This window comes from Panthera tigris, chromosome A1 (assembly GCF_018350195.1).
Source record: "Panthera tigris isolate Pti1 chromosome A1, P.tigris_Pti1_mat1.1, whole genome shotgun sequence".
Taxonomy (NCBI): Eukaryota; Metazoa; Chordata; class Mammalia; order Carnivora; family Felidae; genus Panthera; species Panthera tigris.
Window position 1 is genome coordinate 227,013,157 of NC_056660.1, and position 14,592 is coordinate 227,027,748.

At 40.5% G+C, this 14,592-nt stretch overlaps 1 protein-coding gene across 1 annotated transcript in view; it reads left to right on the plus strand.

Moving 5' to 3' along the window:
• The window catches only part of DNAH5 (dynein axonemal heavy chain 5), a 283,958-nt gene that overhangs the window by 84,901 nt on the left and 184,465 nt on the right, over window positions 1-14,592 (plus strand). The window contains exons 13-17 of the mRNA XM_042997483.1: window positions 3,748-3,833; window positions 4,885-5,206; window positions 6,147-6,353; window positions 11,565-11,736; window positions 13,913-14,058. Of these exons, the coding sequence (XP_042853417.1) occupies window positions 3,748-3,833; window positions 4,885-5,206; window positions 6,147-6,353; window positions 11,565-11,736; window positions 13,913-14,058 (933 nt within the window). The remainder of the gene's footprint in view (window positions 1-3,747; window positions 3,834-4,884; window positions 5,207-6,146; window positions 6,354-11,564; window positions 11,737-13,912; window positions 14,059-14,592) is intronic.

Genomic DNA, 14,592 nt, shown 5'->3' on the forward strand with positions numbered 1-14,592 from the left:
TATTCCGATACCGTGCCCGGAAGTGAGGATTCAAAGATAAAAAGACATATTCTAAAGAAGTCCCAGGGCAACTTACAGGACAGGCCTGGAACACAGGTAGGATTTGATAATTGCGGCGACCCGTGAGGGTAGGACGTGAGCCTAGGAGAATACCCCTGTCTTCTGCTTGGCTGGGACTGGTGGAGCTTCAGAGAGGAGGCTTTGGAGAGGAGGCTGATGCTAGAACAGCCATGGGTGGGGGACACCAGAGGAGTGGGGAAACCTTTTCAAGACTGTGCTTACTTTATATAATACCAAGAATATAATTTTATAAATGCCCTACAGCCTGGCTTTAAAGCATTAGTTGTAGATTACTAGTGCCTATTCTCATAATTTTTTTTTAATTCAACACTATTGTTTATCTCATCTTACACCTCAGACGTGGTCTACTTGTTTCTTTGGTTGAATGACCAATTTTTCCTTTGACTTCTTTGTCTCTTTCTATTGTTTTAAAAGATTTATTTATTTATTATTTATTTTTATAATTGCTCGTGTATTTGCCTTTATTGAGATCTTTATTTCTCCATATGGTTTCAAGGTACATATATTTTTTTAACATGCCAAGATTAAGATTTTTTAAAAAAATATAATTTATTGTCAAGTTAGCTAACATACAGTATATACAGTGTGTTCTTGGCTTTGGGAATAGATTCCTATGATTCATCACTTACGACACCCAGTGCTCATCCCAACAAGTTCCCTCCTCAGTGCCCATCACCCATTTCCACTCCCCGCCCCCACCATCAACCCTCAGTTTGTTCTCTTATGGTTTGCCAAGATTTTTATTTTTAAGTAATCTCTACACCCAATGTGGGGCTCGAACTCACAGCTCTGAGATCAAGAGTCACATTCTCTACTGACTGAACCAGCCAGGTGCCCCTCCATTCTCTTTTTCTTAACCAGCCCCTTTCTTCTTAATTTATTATTATTATTTTTTAATTTTAATTTTTTTATTTGAGAGAGAGAGAGAGAGAGAGAGAGAGAGAGAGAGAGAGAGAGAGAATGTGAGCAGGGGAGAGGGGCAGAGGGGGAGAGAGAGAATCCCAAGCAGACTCCATGCTCAGTGTGGAGCCTGATGAGGGGCTCGATCCCATGATCCTGGGATCATGACTGGAGCCAAAATCAAGAGTCAGACACTCAACTGACTGAAGCACTCAGGAGACCCCTGCCTTTCTCCTTTAAATTACTCACCCACTCTCACTGAATTCAGCTCTTGTCTCTATAAAATCAGGATGAAAATACTGACTTTCCTACAGCTCTGGTTAGAGTTGGGGACAGAGGTGATGAGCCTTGGAGATAAGAGATAGAGGGGACCAGTAACTGGTGTCTCCAAGATAAAGACTGGAGGGCATGGGTGGTGGTGGTGGGGGGGGGGGGGTGGCAGTACATGAGTGATTTTGATCAGGGTTGTGTCCAGGGCATCAGAGCCTGGAATCCTGGGTTCATGCTGGTGCTAACAGGTCAGAGAGCGAATGCCTTGGAACCAGGTGAGCCATTAGAAGTCTGGCAGGCAGAGCCTAGCAGGCAGAGGAAGGCAGTATTTAGCAAAGGACCAGCTGTTGAGATGTCAAGCTGAGGCAAGAGAAGACTGAGAAGGACCTGAGAGCCCAGAACTTGTAAGAGGACTAGTATGAAGATTCCATGGCCAGATTCCATAAGACTCTCAGAATGGGCCTAAGGAAGAGAGAAAAGAAGACTAATTCAAGGTCTTAAATATTCATAAAGAGCTTAGCATAGGCCTTTGTGAAGCCACAGGGTAGGAAAGCAAGGAAAACCAGGTGCAAATGTTAGGGCTCAGTAAAGCTGCTGTCTGTAGTTCTAGGGAGGTAATGGAGGCATTGCAAATATTCTGGTTGTGCATGGTTTATACCCAGTTGTTTTTTGTTTTTTGTTTTTTTTTTTTTTTTAATGTAGTGACAACATTTGAATGTTTATTTAGTTAGGCTAACTGTACTATTTAGTGCAGGACAATTTCTCAATCCTAAGATGTGGTTTTTGCAGAAGAAATAGCGCCACTTAATATACGTGTAATATATAACATATGTAAGATGGTATATGTGTGTGTGTATATATATATGTATATATAGTTTTAGTAGGAGTAGTGAGAAGTATTGAGAGCAAGAATGTATTGTGATAGGTGTAGTGATCCTTCAGCTTTGGGACTTTGCTGAATGGGGTAGGGAGCCCCCCCAGGTAGCCATGTTTCTTCAAGTGTTCAGTGTTTCCAGTGGTGTCCTGGATATTTCCATCTGGTCTTGCCAAATGATTTGTGTACAGTCAAGCTCATCTTGGTACTAATTCTCAGTGCATATGCAACTGGCTTCCCAGTTGTGTGTAAGTTAATGATCCCTTTAGAATTGTAGAGGCTCAAAATTTTCGTCTGGTAAAATTGAGAAGAATTGGTTGCACCTTTACCTTGAAGCATGAGATAGAAAATAATGAAATATTTTTTTTGTCTTTAATGAACTCAATTTAGATTGTAATGACAACTGTACTAAATCTTAGAATGACCAAGAATAAATCATGTGCTTCATTTTTTGGTGCGATTTTTTTTTTTTTTTTTTTTTTACATAAAATTGTACGATAGTGTAAGATATGTGAGGTTCTCAGGACAACTCATCATGAAAATCATTTTGGAAAATCGATCTGAGGGCTTAATGAAAGAGGTATTTCTTCAAAGTTTGGTATTTAAGTCATTCCTTTTGAAATTCTTAGGAATTACTTACTAATCTCTTTTTCCGTAGTGGTTTTATGTTCCTGGGCTCTGGAAGTGTTTCTACAGAGTAGTTTGGCATTTCTTCTGCTGGGGCCCCAGTGGGTTCGCTATTCCAGACTAGCTGTTATATTAATTTCTTGGGTTAGACACTGCCCCTCCCCCACCCCCCATCTCATGTGTAGTTTAAACTCAGATGCCTCTTTTAGGTGTGGTGCAGACATAGGATTTCATTTGCTCTAGGGCAGGGATCAGCAAACTATGCCCAAGGGCCAAACCCTCCCTGCATCTTTGCTTATGGATTGTTTATGGCTGCCTCTGCATATGGTGATAGGTGAGTGGTTGTGAAAGAGACCTATGCCCCACAAAGCTGAAAAAAGTTACTGTCTGGCCCTTTACAGAGGAGGTGCGGGATCCTGATTCAGGGGGCCTGGTTCATCCATTCATGACTCTGGGCAGATGGCAAGCCCCCATGCTGCTTTCCCTCCTTGTGGACAGAATTATTGCTGCATTTCAAGGGCTGTGGCTTTCCACAGCGATCTGTTGAGAGTGTTAGGACCCCACAGCTTCTCTACCCACATTGAGATAAAACCCCACTTCCTGCCCCCCAGGCCCTGTATCTGACCCAAGCCTGACTTCGTGCCAGCTCCTGTGATTGCCCTGGCTTTCAAGACCCTCTTTGTTATGGCTTCTGGGCATTTATCTTTCAAGCTCAGGGGAGGACTAAATTTTCTGTTATGCTTTTTCCTATATTATATGTGCTCGTAGAGAATGGGGAACTCTTCTGTCTTGTTGCTAAACAGGACTTTTTAAAATCAATAATATTATAATAACTTATGGTGACGGCCGGTGGGCCACACCTATGTGGTGAGTGCTGGTTCAATCAACATGTTGTACATCTGAAACTAAAGAATGTGTACTCTAAAAAAATTAAAGGAAAGAGGACTTTTCCAATGAGAATTCACTGTTTACAATCAGACTTTACTCTATTTCAGAACGACTTGCAGAAGTTCATGGATGTTACATTTGAAAAGATTCAGAACACAAATCAAGCTCTAAGTATGTTAAAGAAATTTGAAAGGTAAAAATTTGAAACAGATTCTATTCTGTCTTCTAAAACTGGGGCCATATGAACACAGTTTAGCTTATTTTGTTATTATTAATTAAAATCCTTTCTCGACAGTCTGCATAACAAGGTCAGAGTTTTTAAGTTCTTCAGATGTTAAGAGTTTGTTTTATTTCCTGTTAGCTTTGAACTACCATGAGATTGTCTATCATAATATTACTTAATGTTTAAGTAATTAAAAAAAATTCTTACCAGGTTAATGGTTTTGCTTAGATTTTAAGGATTTATACTATTTCTTTTTTTTTTTTTTTAAGTAAACTCTATGCCCAATGTGGGGCTTGAACTCGTGACCCTGAGATCAAGAGTCACATGCTCTACTGAGCCAGTCAGGCATCCCAATACTATTATTTAAAGCCACTTTATTGAGATAATGGATGGATTGATACTATTCTGATTTTTTAAATATGCCAACCAAATATCTCATTTTTTTCCATTACTGTATGTTTTTAAAAAAATGTTTATTTATTTATTTTGAGAGAGAGAGGGAGAGAGAGAGAGAGAGAGAGAGAGAGAGAAAAGAGTGAGCGGGGGAGGGGCAGAGAGAGAGGGAGATAGAGAATCCCAAGCAGGCTCTGCAGTATCATTACAGAGCCTGATGTGGGGCTCGATCCCATGACCCTGGGATCATGGCCTGAGCTAAAATCAAGAGTCAGATGCTCAACTGACTGAGTCAGCTAGGGACCCCTCCTTTGCCATAGGTTTTAAAATGAACCTTTTTTTTTTTTTTTTTAAAGTTTATTTATTTATTTTGAGGGAGAGAGACAGAGAGAGTGTGCAAGTGGGGGAAGGGCCGAGAGAGCAAGAATCCCAAGCAGGCTCTGCACTGTCCATGCAGAGCCTGATGTGGTGGGTCAAACTCATGAACCATGAGATCATGACCTGAGCTGAGATCCAGAGACGCTCAGCTGACTGAGCCACCCAGGTGCCCCTAAAATAAATCTTAATAAAGGAGATTGCTAGGTATCTTCCCATTCATTCAAACCATTCACTTTTTGGTTTTTTTCAGGTTGAATATACCTAATCTTGGTATTGATGACAAATATCGGCGTATTCTTGAAAACTATGGGGCTGACGTCGATATGATCTCCAAGCTGTATACGAAGCAGAAATGCGATCCTCCTTTGGGTCGAGATCAGCCTCCCATTGCTGGGAAGATTTTGTGGGCCCGACAGCTCTTCCAGAGGATTCAGCAACCAATGCAGCTTTTCCAGGAGCACCCGGCTGTGCTACAGACAGCTGAAGCCAAGCCTGTGATTCGCTGTTACAACAGGGTGGCCAAAGTCCTCCTGGAGTTTGAAGTTCTCTACCACAGGGCATGGCTTCAACAAGTGAGTCTCTACATGTGTGCCCTTCAAAGACGTCTTCATTGCCAGGTCAAGAGGAAACCCTCTGCTAGCATTTTATTCCTGTAGAAAGTTGGATTTGTGGGTATTTCATAAGACAGGTTTCATTGAATGTAGGTAATCAGTCAAAGAGTATAATCTGTCCATGAAGAAAAATAATGATTGATTTTGAAAAAAATTATAAGGCAGGTAACAGAAACTCATTTTTATTTAATTTACAAACTCCTAAGAGAGAAAGAAGATCCTGTTTATTGGTTCTTTTACCTAGTCGATTAGGATTTCTGACTTTTTTCGAATCCATTAACTTCCTTGATGTGTCGCTAAACATTAGTATGTCTCTGTAAAGCGAAATCTTAAATTTTCTTTGGTTATCCTAGGTTCATCAAATTGTATTTCATACCCTACCCACTCTTGTATGTCTTTGCAGACTGACGGGAAGTATCTCAGAGGATGAAATTCAGCCTTACAGGCCCCCTAAAATGCTAGCCCATTTTCCTGGTTTAGCTCTTGGTGCCTGAGCCAATAACAGAGAGGTCTCCATGGTGGTATTCATAGTTTCTCTAGATAACTAAAACAGAATTTAGTGGGTTGAATAAAACTTTTATTAGGAAGAATAATGAGTTGGGCACGACGGTATCGGGGAGCTAAACGGGTTTTGAGAAGCCTCTGCAGTGTCCACTTACCTGTTGGGTGTGAGAGGGTCATGACCCAGGCATTTTGTCAGATTGACTGCACAGCATCACTACCAAGAGCTCGAAGGCACTTTTCTGAAAGTGACCTTGGAAGAAGAGTGTCGTCTTTGGTTTGAGCAGCTCAAATCCAAGGAAGAACACTTACTGGTCATCATTCCCAGAAATGACTGAGCTAGACCCCCTGTCGAGGCGCTGAACTTTCTAATAGTAAAAATGTTGATCTCTTGACACAGATTGAAGAAATTCACATAGGACTTGAGGCATCTTTATTGGTGAAAGCTCCAGGCACGGGGGAATTGTTCGTAAACTTTGACCCGCAGATATTAACCTTATTTAGAGAGACAGAGTGCATGTCACAGATGGGTCTGGAAGTGTCACCATTGGCGGCTGCCCTGTTCCAGAAACGGGATGTATACAAAAAGAACTTCAGTAACATGAAGGTATGGTACTTTAATTTTTTCCTGTTTCTGGCTAGGCCCAGTTTGCATTAAAAAAAAAAAAAAATCTGGTGGTATGTCACTATTGAGGGATAGCAAGTGCTCAGGATGACTGAGGTGGAGATTGAGAAGGAATGTGACTGTAGGGAAGGTGGAGGCCAGCTCATCACCGATCATGTAAACGCAGGTTATAAGTTTGAAGGCACCAGGAAGACATTGCAAGAATTCAAGCAGGAGTTTTTACGATAAAAATTGTTCTTGCTGCTACAGAGAGAATAGATTTTTAAGGGGACAAGAGTGTCAGTGCGAAGGCAGGGTGCAGGCTGTTGTGCTGCTTCAGGATGGAGATGATGGTGGGTTGAAATTGGGTGGCAGCTGAGTAGTAGATCAGTGGATTAGAGAATAATTGTCCATAGGCAGGTTATGAGAGAACTCAAGGATGATTCCTTTGTTTTTGGTGTGAGTGACTCAATGGATTTACTAAAGTAGGGCGATTATATATTTCCGTGTAGTTCATATTCTTGTACCATTTGCTTAATCAGATGCAGTAGCCCAAAATGAAAGTTCCATTTATGGAGATGGCAAAGGCTGGATCTAGTATATTTTGGAGGACAGGAGGAGATCAATAATGTCCATCTGAAGTAGAAGATGATTTTGAGAGATCTAAGTGGAAGTATTATCCATGCAGATAGATATGTAAGTCTGGAGTAGAGTGGAGGAGTCAAAGTGGAAGGCATAGTTTTGAGAGTTTTATTTTTATTAAATTTATTTTTAAATTTATTTTTTTATTTTTGAGAATTTTAAGAATATAGTTGGCATTTAGGGGCAGCTGGCTGGCTCAGTGGGAAGAGCACGCAACTCTTGATCTTGGGGTCATGAGTTCAAGCCCCACATTTGGTGTAGAGATTAATAAAAAAAATAGATAAACTTAAAATATAGTTGGTATTCAATGTTATTGTCTTGGATGAGATCTCCAAGGAAGAGAATGTAGATAAAGTGGAGTAGAAGGCTACGGGTTGCCCCAATGTTAATGGGTCTGACAGAAGAGGACAAGTGTGCAACATGAGTAACTGGTAAGAGCAGATATTTCGGTAGGTTGGAGGACCACCTCAGATGTTGCAGAGTTATCGTGCTGAATATTTAACAGAGCTCGCAGGTTCCCACAGTTATGCTGAGAGCTTGTTTTCTTCTTCTGTTCCTTGGAGTGTGGTTCAAACAGGAAAGAAAATGAGCCCATATAGACTAATAGTTATGAGAATGGATTCTAAAACCAGTTTGATCTGGATACAAATCATTATCTTTGGGCAAATTGTTTTACCCTTTGAAGCCTCAGTTTGTCATCTATAAAATGAATAATATCTCATGGGGTTAAAGGATTAAGGTGAGAGGTAGAAGGTCTGCTGATTTGCTTTCCAGGTAGAATAAGTGATGGGCATTGAAAATAGATAAGCCGTGGATAATTGATTGAGGAAATGTATAAGTAGCTGCTAATAGAACCATCCAACATAGGCTTTTTCAAAGTGGTTTTCATGGAAATTGAAAGGATATAGAGAAATTGCAGAAAAGTATTGTATGAAGAAAGGATGATGTGGTCCATTTGGGAAATGTTGGGTTTAACAAAATTCACAAAGTCCGTTGGGTTTCTTACTTCTTTCTTGTGGTTTTTGCAGAATTATTAATTTTAATTGTGACTTTCCAAGAAGGAGGATCATGTATACAGTGGTTTCCAAGCTTATTCATCCAGGACCACTTTTCCTTGTAGAATCTCTTAGGGCTAGTAGTTCAGGGAAAACATTTGGGTAAACGTTGATCTAATGACAAACAGTATCAACATGCACATTACAAATATGAGCTTAAAAACAATTGTATTTATAGAAGTACATCAAATTTACTTTCTTATAATTAATTATTATTAATACTAACATTATGAAAAAAGGTAGGCTGCAAGTACTTTTAGTCTTATTTAAAATGGTAATGTATGGGGCACCTGGGTGGCTTACTCAGTTAAGTGTCCCGATTCGGCTCAGGTCATGATCTTACGGACTGGTCCGTGAGTTCAAGCCACACATTGGGGTCTGTGCTGACAGCTCAGAGCCTGGAGCCTGCCTCAAGTTCTGTGTCTCCCTCTCTCTCTGTCCCTCCCCTGCACTGTCTCTCTCTCTCTCTCTCAAAAATAAAAGATAAACATTAAAAAAATTTATCAAATGGTAATATATGAACAGAATACTGACACAGTTCAATATTATACAACAGGTAAATTTCATTGTAGGACAGAATCCACGAGTTTGTAATCACAAGCACTCCTTCTGATAACAACTGATTAATAAATTAGGGAAATATTGATGGATCACCTCCTATATGCCAGGTACTCTTTCAGGTGCATTGGACAAAGCAGACAAAATTCTTGAAGAGAATTTTCTATAGAAACTCTTGTCCTTATATTCTAGTTGGGTAAGACTGAAAATAATCAATGAACATTCTAAATAGATAAATTACATAGTTTATTGGAACGTGATAGGCACTATGGGAAAAAATGGAGCAGGACACAGGATAAAATGTTTGGGTGGTTTTTGGTGATGGTTTACAATATTAAGTAGGTATTCAGGACAGGCTGAATTGAGAAGATGGCATTCGAGTAGTTATTTGAAGGGGATACAAAGGACCTGAGGCTAGGGACCAGCAAGGATGACAGTAGGGCAAGAGTAGGTAAGGGATGAGAAGAATGATTAGAGATGAGATCAAAGAAGTAATGGGGACCAGATTGGGTAGATCTTTGTAGACCAACATAAGAACTTGTATCCCTGAATGAGATGGGAAGGCATGTGGCTATGTAAGCAGAGGTATTACCCAGGCTGATTTACATTTTGAAAGGGTCATTCTTGTTGCTAAATTGAGCACAGACTGTACGGGGCATGAGTGGAAGCAGGGAGACAATGGTAGACCGTTACAGTAATTTAGAGGAGAGTCAGCGATAGTGGTAGCACTGCATATGGTAAACAGGTCAGATATAGGATCTCTTGAATGTGGAACAAACAAGACATCCTGATGGATTGCCTGTGGGTGGGAGAGACAGACAGAAGCCACCATCAGCTGAGATGGAGAATGCTGTGGGCAGAGAAGGTTTTGGGGAAGAACAAACGTTCAGTTTTGGACATGTTAAATCGAAATGTCTTTTATATATTCAATTGGAGATATTGAATAGGCTTAGGCCTTGTTTGATTCTGGATTTGAGGAGTGAGATCTGGGCTGAGATGCGAATTTAGTTGTCTTTGGCATACAGATGATACCTAAAGCCATGACATTTGGTGGGATCAACGCCGGTTCCTGACTCCTTATATGCTTTGGGTCTTACATCAAGACTTGGCGTGGGGCTCCTGGGTGGCTTAGTTGGTTACGTGTCTGACTCTTGGTTTCAGCCCAGGTCACAGTCTCATGGTTTTGTGAGTTCGAGCCCTGCATCAGGCTCTGCGCTGAGCGCGGAGCCTGCTTGGGATTCTGTCTCCTCCCTCTTTCTCCGCCCTCCCCCTCTTACACTGTCTCTGTCTCTCTCAAAAATATATAGATACCTTAAAAAAAAAAAAAGATTTGGCTTATGATTCCAGCAATGGGCTGAGGCAGATTTCTTTTCTTTTTTCTTTTTTAGAATTTACATCCAAGTTAGTTAGCATATGGTGCAATCATGATTTCAGAAGTAGAAGCCAGTGACTCATCCCCTACATATAACTTCAAGTGCTCATTCCACACTTGATCTTAGCCAAAAGGCCGAGAAGCGATCAAGTGCTCATTCCAACAAGTGTCTTCTTAATGCCCCTTAACTTACCCATTTAGCCCATCCCCCCCACCCACAACCCCTCCAGCAACCCTCAGTTTGTTCTCTATATTTAGGAGTCTCTTATGGTTTGTCCCCTTCCCTGTTTTTATATTATTTTTGCCTCCCTTCCCTTATGTTGATCTGTTTTGTATCTTAAATTTCACATGAGGGAAGTCGTATGATATTTGTCTTTCTCTGATTGACTAATTTCGCTTAGCATAATTCACTCTAGTTCCATCCATGGCAAGATTTCACTCTTTTTGGTTGCCAAGTAATATTCCATTGTGTATATATACCACATCTTCTTTATCCATTCATCTGTCAATAGACATTCGGGCTCTTTCTATACTCCCACTATTGTTGATAATGCTGCTATAAACATTGGGGTGCCTCTGCCCCTTCGAAACAGCACACCTGTATCCTTTGGATAAATACCTAGTAGTGCAATTCGTGGGTCGTAGGGTAGTTCTATTTTTAACTTTTTGAGGAACCTTCATACTGTTTTCCAGAGTGGCTGTACCAGTTTGCATTCCCCCCAGCAGTGCAAAAGAGATCCTCTTTCCACATCCTCATTGACATCTATTGTTACCTGAGTTGTTAATTAAGCCATTCTGATTGGTGTGAGGTGGTATCTCATTGTAGTTTTGATTTGTATTTCCCTGATGATGAGTGATGTGGAGCATTTTTTCATGTGTCTGTTAGCCATCTGGATGCCTTCTTTGGAAAAGTGTCTCTTCATGTCTTTTGTCCATTTCTTCACTGGATTATTTGTTTTTTGGGTGTTCAGTTTGATAAGTTCTTTATAGCTTTTGGATACTAACTCTTTATCTGATATGTCATTTGCAAATATCTTTTCCCATCCTGTTGTTTGCCTTTTAGTTTTGCTGATTGTTTCCTTCACTGTGCAGAAACTTTTTACTTTGATGAGGTCCCAATAGTTCATTTTTGCTTTTGTTTCCTTTGGGCTGGGGCAGATTTCTGGTGACCCCAGCATTTTGGGTGATGAGTATGGTCCACAGGAATTGCCCAGAGGAGCAGGAAGTGGGTGGTGCCAGCATACAAAGTTGAATGAATGAGCTTAGTGATGCACAGACTAAGTCACTGGTAACCTGGTCTAGAAAGTCACTTGACCTTAGAACTTTTCTCCCCTTTTTGGGCAGGGGAAGGGGTGAGAAACTCCTACTCTTAATTTCTCTCAGCTGTATTTCATTGGATTAGGAATTTGTATTTAGGGAGAGATTTTGCCTCTCCCATTCTTGTGTTGTTTTGGCCACTCTACCTGCCAGGCTACTGTTGGAGCCCTACAGCTGGACTTTAACTAAAAGCCATCCTTTTGGATAAGAAAAAAATGAGATAGTAGAAGTGTGATATTCATTGATCATTTAACCTCCATTTCATTGCAGATGATGCTGGCCGAATACCAGAGAGTGAAGTCAAAAATGCCTCCCATCATAGAGCAACTGATGGTCCCTCATTTGGCTAAAGTGGATGAAGCTCTCCAGCCTGGCTTGGCTGCACTGACCTGGACGTCACTGAACATTGAGACGTACTTAAAAAACACTTTTGCGAAGATCAGTAAGTCTGTCTGAATAGTTATTATTTCTCATTTTTGAAAGGCTGCGTTCTTAACGTCTATTGTATAATTTCTTCTAGATACTGGGGTATAAATAATGAAGTGAGACCGTTATTCTTAAGCTGTTCCTTAGGGAATTTTACCAAAATACATGAACTCATTAATTTCCTGGAAATTCACTATTTAATTTTATCTCCCAGAGATTAACTGCATTTAAAAATCATACTTACTATTGGACATTCGACTTTCAATAAGATGGTCAATTTAAAGTTGGAAAACTGTGATCCAGAGATGCTGGGTGACTGCTAATGTGATATAGATGTAAGCAGTAAGGGTGAGTTTAGAGCCCAGTTTCCTTGCCTCCAAAACAATATTCTTTCCAAAATACAGCTCCCTGGGAACTAAAACAGGAGGAAATAGGCTAACATTCTAGAAGGAGATATTTAATAAAAGGTATAAAAACTTCATAATAAGAGTTATCACAACCAAATTAGAACAGGCTCTACCAAGCTATACTTTAGTACTATTCTCCCTAGAGAATATTAGGATTAGAATGTTTGCATTTGGATGTCTTATTATTATGTTACCTGGGACAGGAGCTAGCTTCTAAAGAAGCTCTCCTTAGTTCTCGTATTCTGTTTTCTTTTTGCGATTTACATGAAGGATCTGAGATGGATGTCAGAAGTCCAAGATGACTCTTAGGGAGTTAAAAATCAAGGTATCAGCACAGATAGTTCCTTCTGGAGGCTTTAGGGGAGAGAATCCTTTCCAGTTTCCAGAGGTCACCTACATCCTTTGGCTCATGGTCACTCCATCTTCAAAGCCAGTAACATAGTATTCTTAAATCTCCTTCTCTCTGTTTCTCTGTTTCCATGGACTTTGACTCTCCTTCTTTCCTCTTATAAGGACTCTTATGGCTACACTGCTCCCACCTAGTGTAGATAATTCCCACCTAGATAATTTAGGACAGTTTCTACATCTCAAGATACTTAACTTGATCACATCTGCAAAGTCCCCTTTGCCATATCAGGTAGCATTTGAAGGGGATTAGGATGTGGACATCTTGGGGGATGGGGTGGCTCACAGATGTCCTCGAAGAAGCTTTATAGAATCAGAAACAGTAAAGAATTTTATTGAGCATTCATGCTTACCTAAAAGTGTTGGCTCTCTTCTAGTTGGAAATAAGCTTACCAGGAAAAACTTTTTGGTATCTTGATATTAACTTAGAAATGGTTGAAAACTTTTAAGGCCTTATTCTATAGGAAGTAAAGGTATTTATTTAAGGGAACATTTTACATCTTTGATACATCATGAGTATATGACATGGACTTGCCTGTATTCAATTTTAACTTCATTTCCTAGATGAAAACCGTATCAGAAGAAAAGAGAATTTACTCTGTGGTATCCGTTGAAAACCATATTATCCCTTAGATAGAGCTTTATTAACCATCATTCCTACTTTTGATGTAAAAGTGTTAATTTCCTCTGGAATTGACCTTTCTGTCTATGGAACTTAGTGTTCAATATTACTTCAGCACAACTTAAAAAAAATGTACCTTATGATACTAACAGTAAAAGAAAAACCGAGGGAATTGTTTCACTTCAGTAGTATCTGTTGGGGCGCCTGGCTGGCTCAGTTGGTGGAGCATGTGACTCTTGATCCCGGGGTTGTGAGTTCAAGCTCCATGTTGGGTGTAGAGATTACTTAAAAACAAAATCTTAACAGAGAATTATCTGTTGAATACCTCCTGAGGAATAGGTGCAGAGCTGTGTTGAACAAGCAAGGATGACAAGGAGGAATTCTAGAAGAAGAAGAGACACATGAGTAGATGAGTAGGCAATATGGCGCACGTACAGCTAGAAGGATGCTCAGGGGTCAGTGCCAGCGCAGGAGGAGGGGGCAATTCGAATATGTGCAGAGTCACAGGAAGCCTCCTGAGGGAGATGCATTCGAGCCAGTCCTTGAAGTCTTGAGTCAGAGAGAGGCAGGTGGAGAGAGCCAGAGCCAGGAAACCAGTTAGAGGAAGGACAGTGTGAGAAAACCAAGAGAGATACAGCGGTCCCCAGTGACCATAATCCTGATTTCACCGCTGCAGTTTGGCCGTGTACATTTTTTTTTTTTTTTTCGAAAAAAGAAAAGTGCTTCATCCTTTGTATTCACTTTTATTTTTTCCAAAGAGGACCTGGAATTGCTGCTTGACAGAGTCAACGATCTGATGGAGTTTCGCATTGATGCCATTCTAGAAGAAATGAGCAGCACGCCGCTTTGCCGGCTTCCCCAGGAGGAGCCACTTACCTGCGCCGAGTTCCTCCAGATGACAAAGGTTATTAGGAGATTGATGTTTTTATTAAAATTTTTAAAATAAAGGGCATGTTTTGAAGCATAAATTACATATTTTTCTTCTGTCTGTAACTGGTCTGTGATAGGTGTGATCAAACGCAGAGCTTTCTGGCAGTAATTTGAAAACGAAGAGGAACGTATCTAAGGAGTCACTTAGACACGAAGAGCAGATCATTTCTTTTCAGACCAGTAGGAGGGGAAATTGCCATGGGACGCATTTCTCGTTTTTTTCCATATTTTTTGAAAAATAGAGCTATTTTGTTGAAGAGCTTCCAGTATGCTAGTGCTAATTAATAAGGCGATTGTTTTAAGTAGCTTCAGGACAGAATTTCTTCCTTAAACATTTCTGTGGAGCACTGCTCCCCAAACAGGTGTCCAATGGCACACAGTTCCAGAGTCACTGCCCAGAAACCGGGAAAGCTGGGTCTGGGTGGAGATTGCTCAGGGTAAGGACCCTTCCCCCAGTTACCCTGGCAGCTTCTTCACTCATTAACATATTCAAATAACAGCTTTCAGA